A 13503-nucleotide genomic window follows, 5' to 3' on the forward strand; every position below is an offset into this window, starting at 1 on the left:
TGCCTCTCTACTTCCTGATATGAACGTATCATGAGCCATTGTGGTGTAGGGGTTACGAGCAGCAGACGCCAATTTGGAGAGCTGGGTTTGATTCCCCGCTCCTCCACAGGAAGCCTGCTGGGTGACCTTGGGCCAGTCACAGCTCTCTCAGAACCCTCTCAGCCCCACCTGCCTCACAAGGTGCCTGCTTTGGGGATAGAAAGTGAGAGCCATTGTGGTGTAGTTTTAAGGGCAGCAGCAGACTCTAATCTGGAGAGCTGGGTTTGATTCCCCGCTCCTTCACAGAAAGCCTGCTGGGTGACCTTAAGCCAGTCACAGCTCTCTCAGCCCCACCTACCTCCCAAGGTGCCTGTGGTGGGGAGGGGAAGGGAAAGGCGTTTGTAAGCAGCTTTCAGATTCCTTATGTTAGAGAAAAAAGGGGGTATAAAAACCGACTCTTCCTCTTCTCATGGAAATACTGCTATACTGGCCCCGCAAAATGCAATCTAGGTAAAGTATTTTAGTAGTCCAATGAGCTTCCCCCCCCTTTATATTTATATCCCTCAAACCGTCCCTTGCTTTATTTCAAGCCCAGGTATTTTGGAAGAAAAGCAGCTTGTGATCTCTCATCCATTTTGCATCAAACATTCAAGGCTGAAATAGAATATTAGTGGGCCTGGGAGTGTTTTAAACCACTGGTCGGTCCAAAATGATATGCCACCTTATCCGGTTCTATATCTCAGGAAATGGGGAGGTGCCATGGCTCAGTGAGAGGACATGTGCTTTGCATGCAGAATACCTAGACTGAGCCCCTGACGCGTCAGCCAGGGCAGACAATCCCGAGCTAGGCGGACCGAGGGTCTGTTCCCTCTAAGATGTAGAGTCTTGTGAGCAAAAATTCTACCTTGTGAGCTACGGGCATTAAATTTGTTGAGCGAGCGATTTGCCTACTGCATAAATCAGTTTGCTCTGGAGCCGTCCTTGCTGAGCTGAGACAAAAAAGTGTGAGCCAGAGGCTAAAAACTGTGAGCTAGCTCACACCAACTCAGCTTAGGGGGAACACTAGCTCTGACCCCGTCATGGTTTTTTACGTGCAGTCCCCCCAACGCTCTATGGTATGGAAAGCGGTGAACGATTGCTTACCTATTTCTTCCTCAAAGAAGTTGTTGGGACAAGGGTTAAGGGGTTAATCGGAGAGAAAAGAGAAAAGATGAGAGAGGAAAGAGGAAAGAGAAAGATCACAACAGGCAGGGAGGGAGGCTTCTTCTTCTGCATGCTGCCCGATCTCTTTACCAGCATAAAACATTCATACACATCTGGGTCATACTGAACACGGCAGGGCCGTTCCCACGAGAACACGTGCATGCGGTTAGAATGGCGCGACGCGTTCTGCTCGCTAATCGTGCCTGTTCACACATATCGCACGGATGCCGTCGTGCCGAAGCAAAGACTTGAGGTTGTGCCGTGTGGGCGATGTGCGCGGCAGCCCACCTCAGCCCCCCGCCCGCCCCAGCTCCCTATGCCTTTTTTGTGTTTCCTTCTGAGCCAGAGAGCGGGCAACAGAAGTGGCGAGACAGGCCGCCTGTCTCGCCACTTCTGTTGCCCGCTCTCTGGCTCAGAAGGAAACACAAAAAAAATGCCACGGCCAGGCTCTTGCTTCAATTCATCCCATCTAACGTTTCACAAATCTCCATTGTTTCTACGGCCTCCATCCGACCAGGCCCAACATCTCTTTCTGCACTAGGACAGGTGGGAATTCCCCTCTCTTAATGAGATGCGGCTTCTGTTTAGGAGAGTGTGAAATTTCAAACCATCAGTGGCCCATCTGCGTGATTTACAAAGAGACGAGAGTGGTTAATAATTACGGGAGGGTTCGGAGGTGGGGGAAACGTTAATTTTGCTGTTCTTCCAAGGCCCCGAGGTGACAAGCCTACATTATTATTCAGGGCTGGGAGTAATACAAACAATGGTGGCCGAATCTACTAAATCTTATTAATATTACCAAGGGAATGTTGCTGAGGAATGTATGTGAGATAAATAAAACATAATGGCTGCGTGGCTGGGAAAGCGGTGCTTTATGAGCACAAGCTTGGAACAGCTTGCAGTACAGAACCACGGGGCAGCCACAGCTGTCGGTGTTTGTGGGCCTCTGGCCATATCACGAGCTGGGGTTTGATGAGGGCCCAGGGCCCCTCAAAAAACCCCAGTTCGTACTCAACAGCATAAAAACATAATCCCATTATCGGCAGTTATTTCCATAGGCCTTCCAGTATGAAAACTCTTTTAGGTTCCATACATACGGAGAGCTTTTAGCTTGTTTCGTGGTTATTCCCATTTTACAGACTAGAAACTGACAAAATGGGTGGTTGTGGGAAATTCCTTATAGATCCGGGCCCAGGGGTCATTTCCTGCGGGAGTGCACAGGAGCGGAGCTCCAGCAGTAAGGAGCCCAGGGGGCGGGCATATGCAACAAGTCCCACCCCCTGCTCCCAGCAGCCCTCAGTCAGAGCAGGAAGCAGCCAAGTAAGTTGCAGAGGCCCCCCCCAGCTCCCCCGATCCAAAACAGTCCAGTGGCACCTTTAAGACTAAGTTTTATTCAGGTAGAAGCTCTCCCTCCTCTGCGAGGACAGATCTGCACGTTCCCCCCCACCAACAGCTAGCAATCCAAAACAGTCCAGTGGAGCCTGAGCAGTGGGTGTTGCCTTCTGACATACTTCCGGTGATGTCAGGGGGTCTGCACCTCTTTTTCTACGAAATGATCGCTGTCCGGGCCCGTATCCGTTTGCTGAGTGGTGATAACTCATCCTCGGCAGGAACAACCCAAGAGGGGGCTGTCCGTGGGCATCCAGAAAGTGGGCTAGGCCCCTCTGGTTTGTTACAGGAAGCTTCGTTCCGCACTACAGGATTTTCTTGAGTGTGTTATCTGCTCATTTCAATGGGGCTCACCCAGCAGAATGGGAGGACTGTGTGCCTCATGGATCAGATTGCTCTGCCGGTTCCCTTCTATTGCCTCACGCCGTGGCCTCCTTCCTACCACCTCCACTCCAAATCCTTCTTTTGTTAGCTTTATCCTGGCTAGCGTTCCCTCTAAGCTGAGTTACTGTGAGCTAGCTCACAGTTTTCTAGCCTCCGGCTCACAGATTTTTGTCTTCACTCAGGAAGGGTGGCTCCAGCGCAAACTAATTTATGCAGTAGCCCAATTGCTCGCTCACAGCTTTAATGCCAGTAGCTCACAAAAGTAGAATTTTTGCTCACAAGATTCCACAGCTTAGAGGGAGCACGGATCCTGGCCCCGATTATTTCCCAGCTGAGTTATAGGATGACGTAATGCCCGTGGACCCATCCACCCACTGTCTCGGCCGCTCAGACTGGTGGTATTTCCGTGGGCCGCTCGATTATCTCATGAAGCTACAGGGGACTTTGCTCGCCAGCCACGCAAACGCATCAGAGAGTGTGCTCGCCTAATCAGGCCTGAGTCACCCTGATCAAGGATTCCAGTTTCAAAGTTAAGTCTTCTCTTCCCCCGATTGAGTCTAATCACACAGCTCCTTTCTTGCATCTATCCACCCAATTGCGTTAAAGGTCAGGACGGAGATTAAAGGGTGTCGAGCCGGCCTCTTCCTTTGAAGACCTACCTGGAGAGGAAAGCTTGGTGCTGCTTTATCGTGTCCAGCTCGTAGGTGGATGAGTCACTCCTCTTGCGCAGTGGCAGCTGCCTCTTGGAGTCCTCTCCGTTGCTGCGGGGGATGTCGATGTTGCTCCGGCTGAGGTGTCGGCTGGCTTCCAGGTTGGAGCCCCCTGAGCAGTAACTGTTGTTCACAATGATTCCAGGAGACAAGAGGTCAGAGTCCTGGAATTTGAAGGGCACAAGGCCTAGGTGTCAGACCTCTGACAAACGGCAACTGAGTTGACGCTCCCGTTTGAAAATGATTACAGACCGGCCAGCCCCGCAGCCCAGCCGTGCGCCCCCGCGGGCTGTCATAAGCCTTGCCAGATGTCAGTGTTTGACCCCTAGCTTCTCGTTCTGCAGGCTGCCTATCCAGTCTAGGGACCAGTACAGCCATCACGGTCTAAGCAGTCACTGGTAATGAAAGGGAAACCGTCTGGAATACCATGTACGGTTCTGGTCACCGTTTCGCAAAAAGGACACTGCAGAGCTGGAGAAAGTGCAGAGGAGGGAGGCCAAGATGATGAGGGGTTCGGAGTACCTTCCGATGAGGAAAGGCTGAAGAGTCTGGGACTTATCAGTTTAGAAAAGAGACAACTAAGGGGGGGGGGCGTGATAGAGCAGGGGTGTCAAACATGTGGCCCAGGGGCCATATCAGCCCCCCCCCCGAGGGCTTCTATCAGGCCCGCAGTGGAACTTCTGTCTTCTGCTGCTTCTTCCAGTTCTGCTGCTGCTGCGTCATCGTAGGTCTGCAGCTTAAGGATACACACCTGAACAGCATACTCAAGATTGCAACAGCACAGACATTTTGATGCAATAATTCAGAGCAAGAGATGTCAGTTCTCAGACACTGTTAAATAAACAAAATGCTGCAAGAGTGCCAAAGTTTTAAGCATGATTTTATTTTAAGTAAAATAAAACCCTTTGTGTTTGTGTCCTTTATAAAGTTTATATCTCCGCTACCTGGCATCACATTTTATGACACACGTGGCCCGGCCCAACAAGGTCTCATTTATGTCAGATCCGGCCCTCATAACAAATGAGTTTGACACCCCTGTGATAGAGGTTTATAAAATTATGCACGGGGTGGAGGGAGTTGACACAGAGAATGTTTTCTCCCTCTCCCAAAAGACTAGAGCTCGAGGTTTATAAAATTATGCACGGGGTGGAGGGAGTTGACACAGAAAATGTTTTCTCCCTCTCCCAAAAGACTAGAGCTCGAGGGCGTTCAATGAAGCCGATGGGTAGTAGGTTCAGGATGGACAAAAGGAAATACCACTTTACACAGAGAGTGGTTAAAATGTGGAATTCGCTGCCAGAGGACATAGTGATGGCTACAGAAATAAACAGCTGTAAAAGGGGATTCGATAGATTCATGGAGGATAAATCTATCAGTGGCTACTATCCATAATGACTGAGGGGAACCTCACAATTCATAGGAACTAATCCTCTGAATCCTTTAGGCAGTATCTTCACAGGGATTTACACCAGTTTGGTGTAGTGGTTAAGTGCGTGGACTCTAATCTGCGAGAAACTGGGTTTGATTCCCCACTCCTCCACTTGCAGCTGCTGGATGACCTTGGGCAAGCCATAGTTCTGATAAGAGCTGTTCTTGAAAAAGAGCAGTTTCTGACAGAGCTCTCTCACCCCCACCTACCTCACAGGGTGTCTGTTGTGGGGAGGGGAAGGGAAAGGCGTTTGTAAGCTGCTCTGAGAGGGCGGGGTATAAATCCAATCTCCTCCTCTCCTCTTCCTTCTATATGAACTGCACGGCTGGATCAAAACCAAGGCCCATCTCATCCAGCCTTCAGCAGCTGGCCAAATGCCTCTGGGCACTATGAGCAGGACATGAAGATGACGGAGCTCAGTTGTTCTCTCTCTTACAAGTATGGAAACCCAGGAAAAAACCCACCCTGGATTCTCTTGTTTCCTTCAAAATGCATGCAGACATTCTGCTTCAACAAGACCGTCTGAGCGCACCTCGCGTTTTGCTAGTGGAAATGCTGATGGGCGACACGGAGACCTGTGGATTGCCGAGTTCTACCCTCACCCCGAGAAACTTTGCTCCCAGAATTGAAATTCGTCTCATTTTCTCGAAAACCCTAAAGGAGTTCTGCTCAAGCTGAACCTTTCAAAGTCTACATAAAACATCACAAAGACGGGGCCTTCCCAAGGTGCTGAAAAGCTGCTTCTCTATGCTGTTTTCTGAAGAGCAAACAGCATAATTTTGGTAGTGCAAAAAAGAGTTCTTCTGTAATGGGAACGGCGAGGGCAGAGCGGCAAGGTCTGATAGCAACAAGGGGGTAAGGAATGATGCCATCATCTCATCCCTGGTTTTATCAGAGTTCAACTCGTGACACAATACCTTGCATTTATGGGTCCTTTCCGCACTAGACCTTAAATCCTGGTTCAACCCTGTCCCTGAACTTACATTCTACACTACTTGCGAGTTTAGCCCTGTAATTATCTCGGGGTATTTTTACATTCTATACCACTTGCGAGTTCACCCCTGTAATTATCTCAGGGTATTTTTACATTCTACACTACACTCAAGTTCACCCCTGTAATTATCTCAGGGTATTTTTAAATTTTACACTACTCGCGAGTTTACCCTTGTAATTATCTCGGGGTATTTTTACATTCTATACCACTTGAGAGTTCACCCCTGTAATTATCTCAGGGTATTTTTACATTCTACACTACACTCAAGTTCACCCCTGTAATTATCTCAGGGTATTTTTACATTTTACACTACTCGCGAGTTTACCCTTGTAATTATCTCGGGGTATTTTTACATTCTATACCACTTGAGAGTTCACCCCTGTAATTATCTCAGGGTATTTTTACATTCTACACTACACTCAAGTTCACCCCTGTAATTATCTCAGGGTATTTTTACATTTTACACTACTCGTGAGTTTACCCCTGTAATTATCTCAGGGTATTTTTACATTCTACACTACTTGCGAGTTCACCCCTGTAATTATCTCAGAGTATTTTTTGTTTCCACATTACACTGAGGTCACCCCGGTTTCGCCCCACGCTTGTCCCGGGATAAACAGATGTTCTTATAACCAGGGATAAATGCAAGGTATTGTATCGCGAGTTGAACTCTGATAAAACCAGGAATGAGATCCAAGTGCGGAAAGGACCATCCCTGGTTATAACAGCATCCGTTTATCCCAGGACAAGTGTGGGGCAAAACCGGGGTGACCTCAATGTAATGTGGAAACAAAAAATACCCCGAGATAATTACAGGGGTGAAATCAAGTGTACAGTAGAATTTAAAAATACCCTGAGATAATTACAGGGGTGAACTCGCATGTAGTGTAGAATGTAAATTGGGGGGTCAGAGTTGAACCAGGATTTATGGTCTAGTGCGGAAAGGACCTAAGAGGGGGTGTCATGCAGCAGAGAGAATCACAGATTCACACAGAGTTGGAAGGGGCCATACCGTCCACCTCCCTGCTCAATGCAGGATCAGCCTAGAGCATCCCTGACAAGTGTTCATCCAGCCACTGCTGGATGCCTCCCTAGGCAGCTGACTCCACTGCTGCACAACTCTGACTGCAAAAAAGTTTTCCCTATGATCCAGCCGGTACTTTCCTGTCCTTAATTTAAACCCCTTATTGCGAGTCCAATCCTCTGCTGCCAACAGGAACAGCTCCCTGCCCTTCGCTAAGTGATGGCCCTTCCGATACTTAAAAGCAGGTGGCTTAACTATTTCCCCCTCCCCAATCCCATTTGCGCTCCAGTCCCTTTCCTCAGCCACTTGGCCAGTTCTCGTGTTTCCACTGCAGCACAAACTGCCTACATCAAAACAGGCATTGTGGGTGGAGCCAACCCCAAAGGACAAGCCAATGCTAATGGGTTGCGCTGGTCAACACTGGAGGAGCAGGTGGCAGAACAGGTGGGTTTTTGGGTTTGCAGATTTACATTAGAGCAGGAAAAATTAGGGCACTAGGGGATGCATTTTCCAGATTAGGACGACTAAGCAACCTACAGTTTCAGAGGGGAGCTGTGTCGATCTGCGGAAGAGCTGGATTCGAGTCCAGTAGCAGCTTAAAGACCAACACAATCTTCGGCGTGTGAGAAGAAGAGATTGGATTTATACCCCACCCTTCACTCGGAGTCTCAGAGTGGCTTACAACCTCCTTCCCTTCCTCTCCCCACAACAGACACCCCGTGAGGTAGGTGGGGCTGCGAGAACTCTTTCGAGAACTGCTCATGAGAGAACAGCTCTGAGAGAACTTATGACTGACCCAAAGTCATACCAGCAGCTGCATGTGGAGGAGTGGGGAATCAAGCCCGGTTCTCCCAGATTACAGTCCACGCTCCTAACCACTACGCCAAACTAGCTCCTGAGCTTTTGAGAGTCAATACCCCCTTTGTATCTGAGCCTTGATTCTTGAAAGCTCAGACCCCCAAAAAATCTTGTGGGTCTTAGAGGTACTACTGGACTCAAATTCAAATGAAAAAAAAACTTTATTAGGTATTAATTACAAACACATAAAGGTAAAACGAGGCGGGGGGGAAATAAAGGACAAAGAACGAGAAATACGTAACTGAAAAGCATAGCTGGTGGAGGGAGGGGGGAGGCATTATTTATTTATTTGATTTCTTAAAAAAAAAAAACCACAGCTGGCTCAGGGCGGGTTACAACAGTACGTACAAAATGGTAATTTAGACAAACATAATACCATCATGAAAACCCATATGAAACATCAATTAACATCAACCGTTAGATGATCGTCTGTAGCACAATTAGCGACTAATCTCAGAAGGTTCTACACGTGTCTGGCGCTAGATAGCGGAATAACGAGGCAGGGGAGTGAACAGGGAAAGGAGGCCAGGAGAGTAGAACAGGGCAGGGGAGGCCAATGCAGATGGACTCCTGCTGCCTCAACCAGAGGCCCGGCGGAACACCTCTGTTTTACAGGCCCTGCGGAACTGGATTAAGTCCTGCAGGGCCCGGATCTCTCTTGGGAGAGTGTTCCACTCGGCCGGCGCCAGAACCAAAAGGGGGTTATCCAGGGCTGTCACTCACATCTAGCTGAGTAACATACACAAAGTGTTTAGAATCCTTAAAATGTGCTAAATATGAACACCTCTCCGCTAGCCTCTGCGTCAACTCTTACTAACTTTCCTGCTACTTGGCTCCCAATATTGGGCTACTTAACAACACAAGAAGAAATACCTAGGCCCCGATCACGTGCAGAATTTGCCACGGGATACTCACAAATGCCGGCCGGATGTTACTGGCGCGATCAAACGGACACACATGGCCAGCGTCCCGCACCCGTCCGCAACCCATAGCGGCCAGCCAAAGAAGCGGAGTTTAAAAGTACCCGGGAAAATGCACTATCAACTGGTTGCGACGGGCTGCAGCCGGATGCTCTCCACGTGATCGCTCCAGCGCACTCCTCTCGCGTCCCTGCCTCCTGGTTGGAGCGCACCAGAAACACCCGCTGATGGAAACAATGGCGTCACGTCTGATCACGTTGGGGTGCGTCAAATTGTGACGGGACCCAAGTATAATGAATCATCTACATTTATGGTGACAACATAAGGACTATGTAGCTTAGTATCTCTTTCTCTTCTCTCCTGATTTATTTGTTTTCCTCTTCGTCTCTCTTAGTCTTCCTCTTCCCTTCTGTATTATCAAGTATACTTCTGCTCCACTGACAATAGCTATCAGTGTTCCCTCTGAGTTAGGGTGAGCTAACTCACAGTTTTTTAGCCTCCGGCTCACACATTTTTGTCTTAGCTCAAGAAGGAGGGCTCCAGAGCAAACTAATTTATGCAGCAGCCGAATCGCTCGATCACAACTTGTAATGCCAGTGGCTCACAAAGCAGAATGTTTGCTCACAAGACTCCACAGCTTAGAGGGAGCATTGATAGCTATGACTCAATTTTGTAATTGTTATACCAGTTATTGTTACATAAGAGACGCCAATGTTGGATCAGGCCAAAGGTCCATCCAGTCCAACACTCTGTGTCACGGTGGCCAGAAATACCAGTGCCATCAGGAGGTCCAGCAGTGGAGCCAGGACATTAGAAGCCCTCCCACTGTTGACCCCCCCCCCAAGCACCAAGAAGACAGAGCATCACTTGCCCCAGAGCCCCCATCTATACCTTGTGACTAATAGCCACTGATGGACCTCTGCTCCATATGCTTATCTAATTCCCTTTTGAAGTCGTCCATGCTTGTAGCCGCCACCACTTCCTGTGGCAGTGAATTCCATGTGATTCCCTACCTGCTCTATCCCATGCATAATCTTATAAACCTTGATCATGTCTCCCCTCATTCGTCATTTCTCCAAGCTAAAGAGCCCTAAGCGCTTTAACCTTTCCTCATAGGGAAAGTGTTCCGACCCTTTTATCATTCGAGTTGCCTTTTTCTGCACTTTTTCCAAAGCTATAATATCCTTTTTAAGATGTGTTACATTCTTAAGCCTCTGTATTTCATATTTATCTTTCAATAAAAATGTTAATTAACAACGAAATGTGCTAAATATTATCCAGAATTATTTTACGGTAAGCGGTGTAACTCCTTGCCATCCCCAGGGTGTTTACCTGCACGCTCACAACACTCCCGCGCCGGCTGCTGTTTTGGCTCTCGGACACGATCTGGTTGCTGTAGCACAGGGCATCAAACCCCAGGATCCCTCCTACGCAGTCTCCAACCAAGCACACCTGTGCAAGGGAAAGCAGAAACTGACTGGTCGTCCCTTCCAAGGAACAGAAACCGTTAACCTTCCAGGGGGGGGAAAAAAACCCACAAGGTTTAATTGGGTTAGACAGTGTCATAGATGCAACGAACATGAAATTGAGCAAAGTTCAGAGGACGGCGGAAAACAGGAGGGCCTGGCGAGATCTTGTCCATGGGATCGTGAAGAGTCGGACTCGACTGTGTGACTGAACAACAAAAACCAGATGTTAAGAACGGGAGAACACAGAGTGCTGGACTGGATGGGCCACTGGCCTGATCCAACATGGCTTCTCTTAGGTTCTTAGGACGCCACGTGATTGATTCGTATGAGTCTACCATATACTTTTGATTTTAACTCCTCTGAGAGAAGCTGATCTCACAAAACCCACCCTGGACGTTGCCCTGGGTGATGGAAGAAGGAAGGAGCAGAGCACTGGTGCCACCACAAAGGAGGCCTATTTGGATTGGTGCATGGGGGATGGAGCAGACCCGGGAGTAAGAACATAAGAACGTAAGAGAAGCCAATGCTGGGTCAGGCCAATGGCCCATCCACTCCAACACTCTGTGTCACACAGTGGCCAAAAATACCAGGTGCCCTCAGGAGGTCCACCAGTGGGGCCAGGACACTAGAAGCCCCCCCCACTGTTGCCCCTCCCCCAAGCACCAAGAAGACAGAGCATCCCTTGCCCCAGACTGAGAGTTTCTATCTATATCTTGTGGCTAAGAGCCACCGATGGACCTCTGCTCCATATGCTTATCCAGTTCCCTCTTGAAGCCGTCCATGCTTGTAGCAGCCGCCACGACCTCCTGGGGCAGTGAATTCCGTGTGTTCATCACTTTCTGGGCGAAGAAGGACTTAACGGAAGAGTTAAGAGTCCAGTAGCACCTTCAAGACTAACAAAAGTGAGCAGTGATTCACGAAAGCTCCCACCCTCCCACAAATTGTGTTCAACTTCTGCTGCCTGTAACTTGAACTATAAATAACTACTCACGACTCACTTATGCTGGAATAAATGTTGCTAGATTTTAAGGTGCCACCTGGTTTCTGTTCATTAGTCTTTGGTGACGGAATGTGCCATCAAGTCACAGCTGACTCAGGGTGACCCCTGCAGGGATTTCAGGGCAAGAGACCTTCAGAGGTGGTTTGCCATTGTCGGCCTCTACATTACAACCCTGGCATTCCTTGGAGGTCTCCCACCCAAATACTAGCCGGGGTCGACCCTGCTTAGCTTCTGTGACCTGACGAGAGCCAGCTAGCCTGGACTATCCAGGTCAGGACAATTAGGTCGCGGCCACACGGTCATTTTGATCGGGGTTCACAACTGTTCCCTATCGCATTTTAAAGGGCTGATCAGACAGCTGATTCTGTCTCCCGTATCGAAGCGGACTCACCCCCACAGCCCTCCCAATGTTTTAGGTCGTTTTCCAACACCGGGGGAAATCGAGTACTTTCCTGCTACTTGCGCTGTGAATCCGCAATTTCTCCTATCTGGACAACCATCTCATGCTATGAATGCGATTAGGTCACCTGTATGTCCTTCTTGCGGTAGCCCCCCCCCCCCCGGCTTTCACTGTTGTGCGCATGACCAATCCTGCGCGGAATATATTGCATGCATGAACACTCAAGCGCACATAGACCAGTGCTTGGTTGCATGTTGGTAGTTCATTTTGTTCGCTGTTCGGGGGGGGGGGGATGCTGCATCCAAGCAGGAGCCGTGATTTGTACATGCACGCATGCACATGCACATGTGCATGGGCAATTAAAAAAAAATAGCACCATGCCACCACTTGGGTAGCATGGCTGTCTGGACGGTGCCTGGAGCCTTGTCACACGAGGCAAGCGGTTGGGCAAGTGATGTGTGATCATCCGAACCCACTAAAAATATCCCCGATCAAATCTACAGCGGGAGCAAATCGCGGTAAGTTTGCCATGTGACCACACTCTTAGTCTTTAAGGTACCACAACATTCTTTTTTGTTTGGACTGGTAGAAACAGGGGTTGTTTAAAGCAGAATTCTCCCCCATGGCCCCCTGGAACGGTCTGCTAGCTCGGGTATCATCAACCATCCCCCATACCCATCAGCCATAAATGAGGCTCAATATTAAGACTAAGCCGATGAGTTAATTGTTTTAAGGTCTTCTTATCATTTAAACGGGTTTCCCAGTTTTTGTTAAGTTAATTATTTTTAACAACACTTGCAAAAATGCAGGTGAGGCATTGTTATAAGAGGCATTGTTCTCCCTGTCTCGTATGTGAACGGATGCCTCTTCTAAGATGTTGTCTGCCGCGACAAAGGCATGTGTCATCTAGAAACAAAGAACGCTTCCTCCCCCTACAGAACCATTGTTTCAGACCAATGCAAACACGTGCGTTTTTAATCAATCGACTACCCAGTCCACTCTTGATAAATACGATTAATCAGCGATGACTTCTTTACTTGTGTGAAAGCCCCGCTGTGGACCAGAAAATGAAACTGTCCTGCACAGATGGAACTTTTCTTACAAACTTCTGCCTGCTCTTCAGTTTACAGCTGCTGAACAAGACCCGCTGCTTACCTGGCCACTGAATGACATGCCTTCCGGGGACTTGATGAAGTCGCTGTACACCTGATTGGCTCTCAAGATCACCGTGGCTACCGCCTCCTGGTACTGGGGGGACGACGTGGCCAGCAGAGGAAGCGCGGCAAGAGGAATGTGATCCTGGCTGTTGGAAAGGCAGCCTACGTCGTAGCTGTAAGGGCTGAGGCTGAAGAGGGGAGAGAAAGAGAAGGATGTTTGTTTTCTCTGTTGATGTATTATGAGGCAGCCAGCGACCACTCACAACCTCAGGAACAGTCATCTGACTGGTCATCTTTGGGCTGCTGTGCCCAGAGAGCTGCAGCGACCTTGGCCCACTCTGCATCTAGCATTTGCTCCGCTGTTTTACCAAACCCACCCTGGAACAGAAACTCCCCTCTACACTGCATGCCACTTTTACTCTGACTGTCGGCTTTTATGGCAGTGTCCAGACTGCACAGATAGCTTTCACTTCGTTTGATCTCTCGGTTTCATGGTAGCCGTCCGCATAGGTTTATGGCTGTTTTATGGCCATTGAGGGGTGACTCTGCAGTTAGTACGGGGGTATTTGAATGTGGTTTTGAGCTGC

General features: G+C 48.9%; 1 protein-coding gene across 1 annotated transcript in view; it reads right to left on the minus strand.

The window, feature by feature from the left end:
• Nucleotides 1–13503, minus strand: part of PITPNM2 (phosphatidylinositol transfer protein, membrane associated 2) — a 163713-nt gene that overhangs the window by 50884 nt on the left and 99326 nt on the right. Inside the window, exons 10-12 of the mRNA XM_015417664.1 lie at nucleotides 12915–13104; nucleotides 10223–10342; nucleotides 3615–3829 (exon numbers count right to left, since the gene is read on the minus strand). Of these exons, the coding sequence (XP_015273150.1) occupies nucleotides 3615–3829; nucleotides 10223–10342; nucleotides 12915–13104 (525 nt within the window). The remainder of the gene's footprint in view (nucleotides 1–3614; nucleotides 3830–10222; nucleotides 10343–12914; nucleotides 13105–13503) is intronic.

This window comes from Gekko japonicus, unplaced genomic scaffold (genome assembly GCF_001447785.1).
Source record: "Gekko japonicus isolate JY-2015 unplaced genomic scaffold, Gekko_japonicus_V1.1 scaffold64, whole genome shotgun sequence".
Lineage (NCBI taxonomy): Eukaryota > Metazoa > Chordata > Lepidosauria > Squamata > Gekkonidae > Gekko > Gekko japonicus.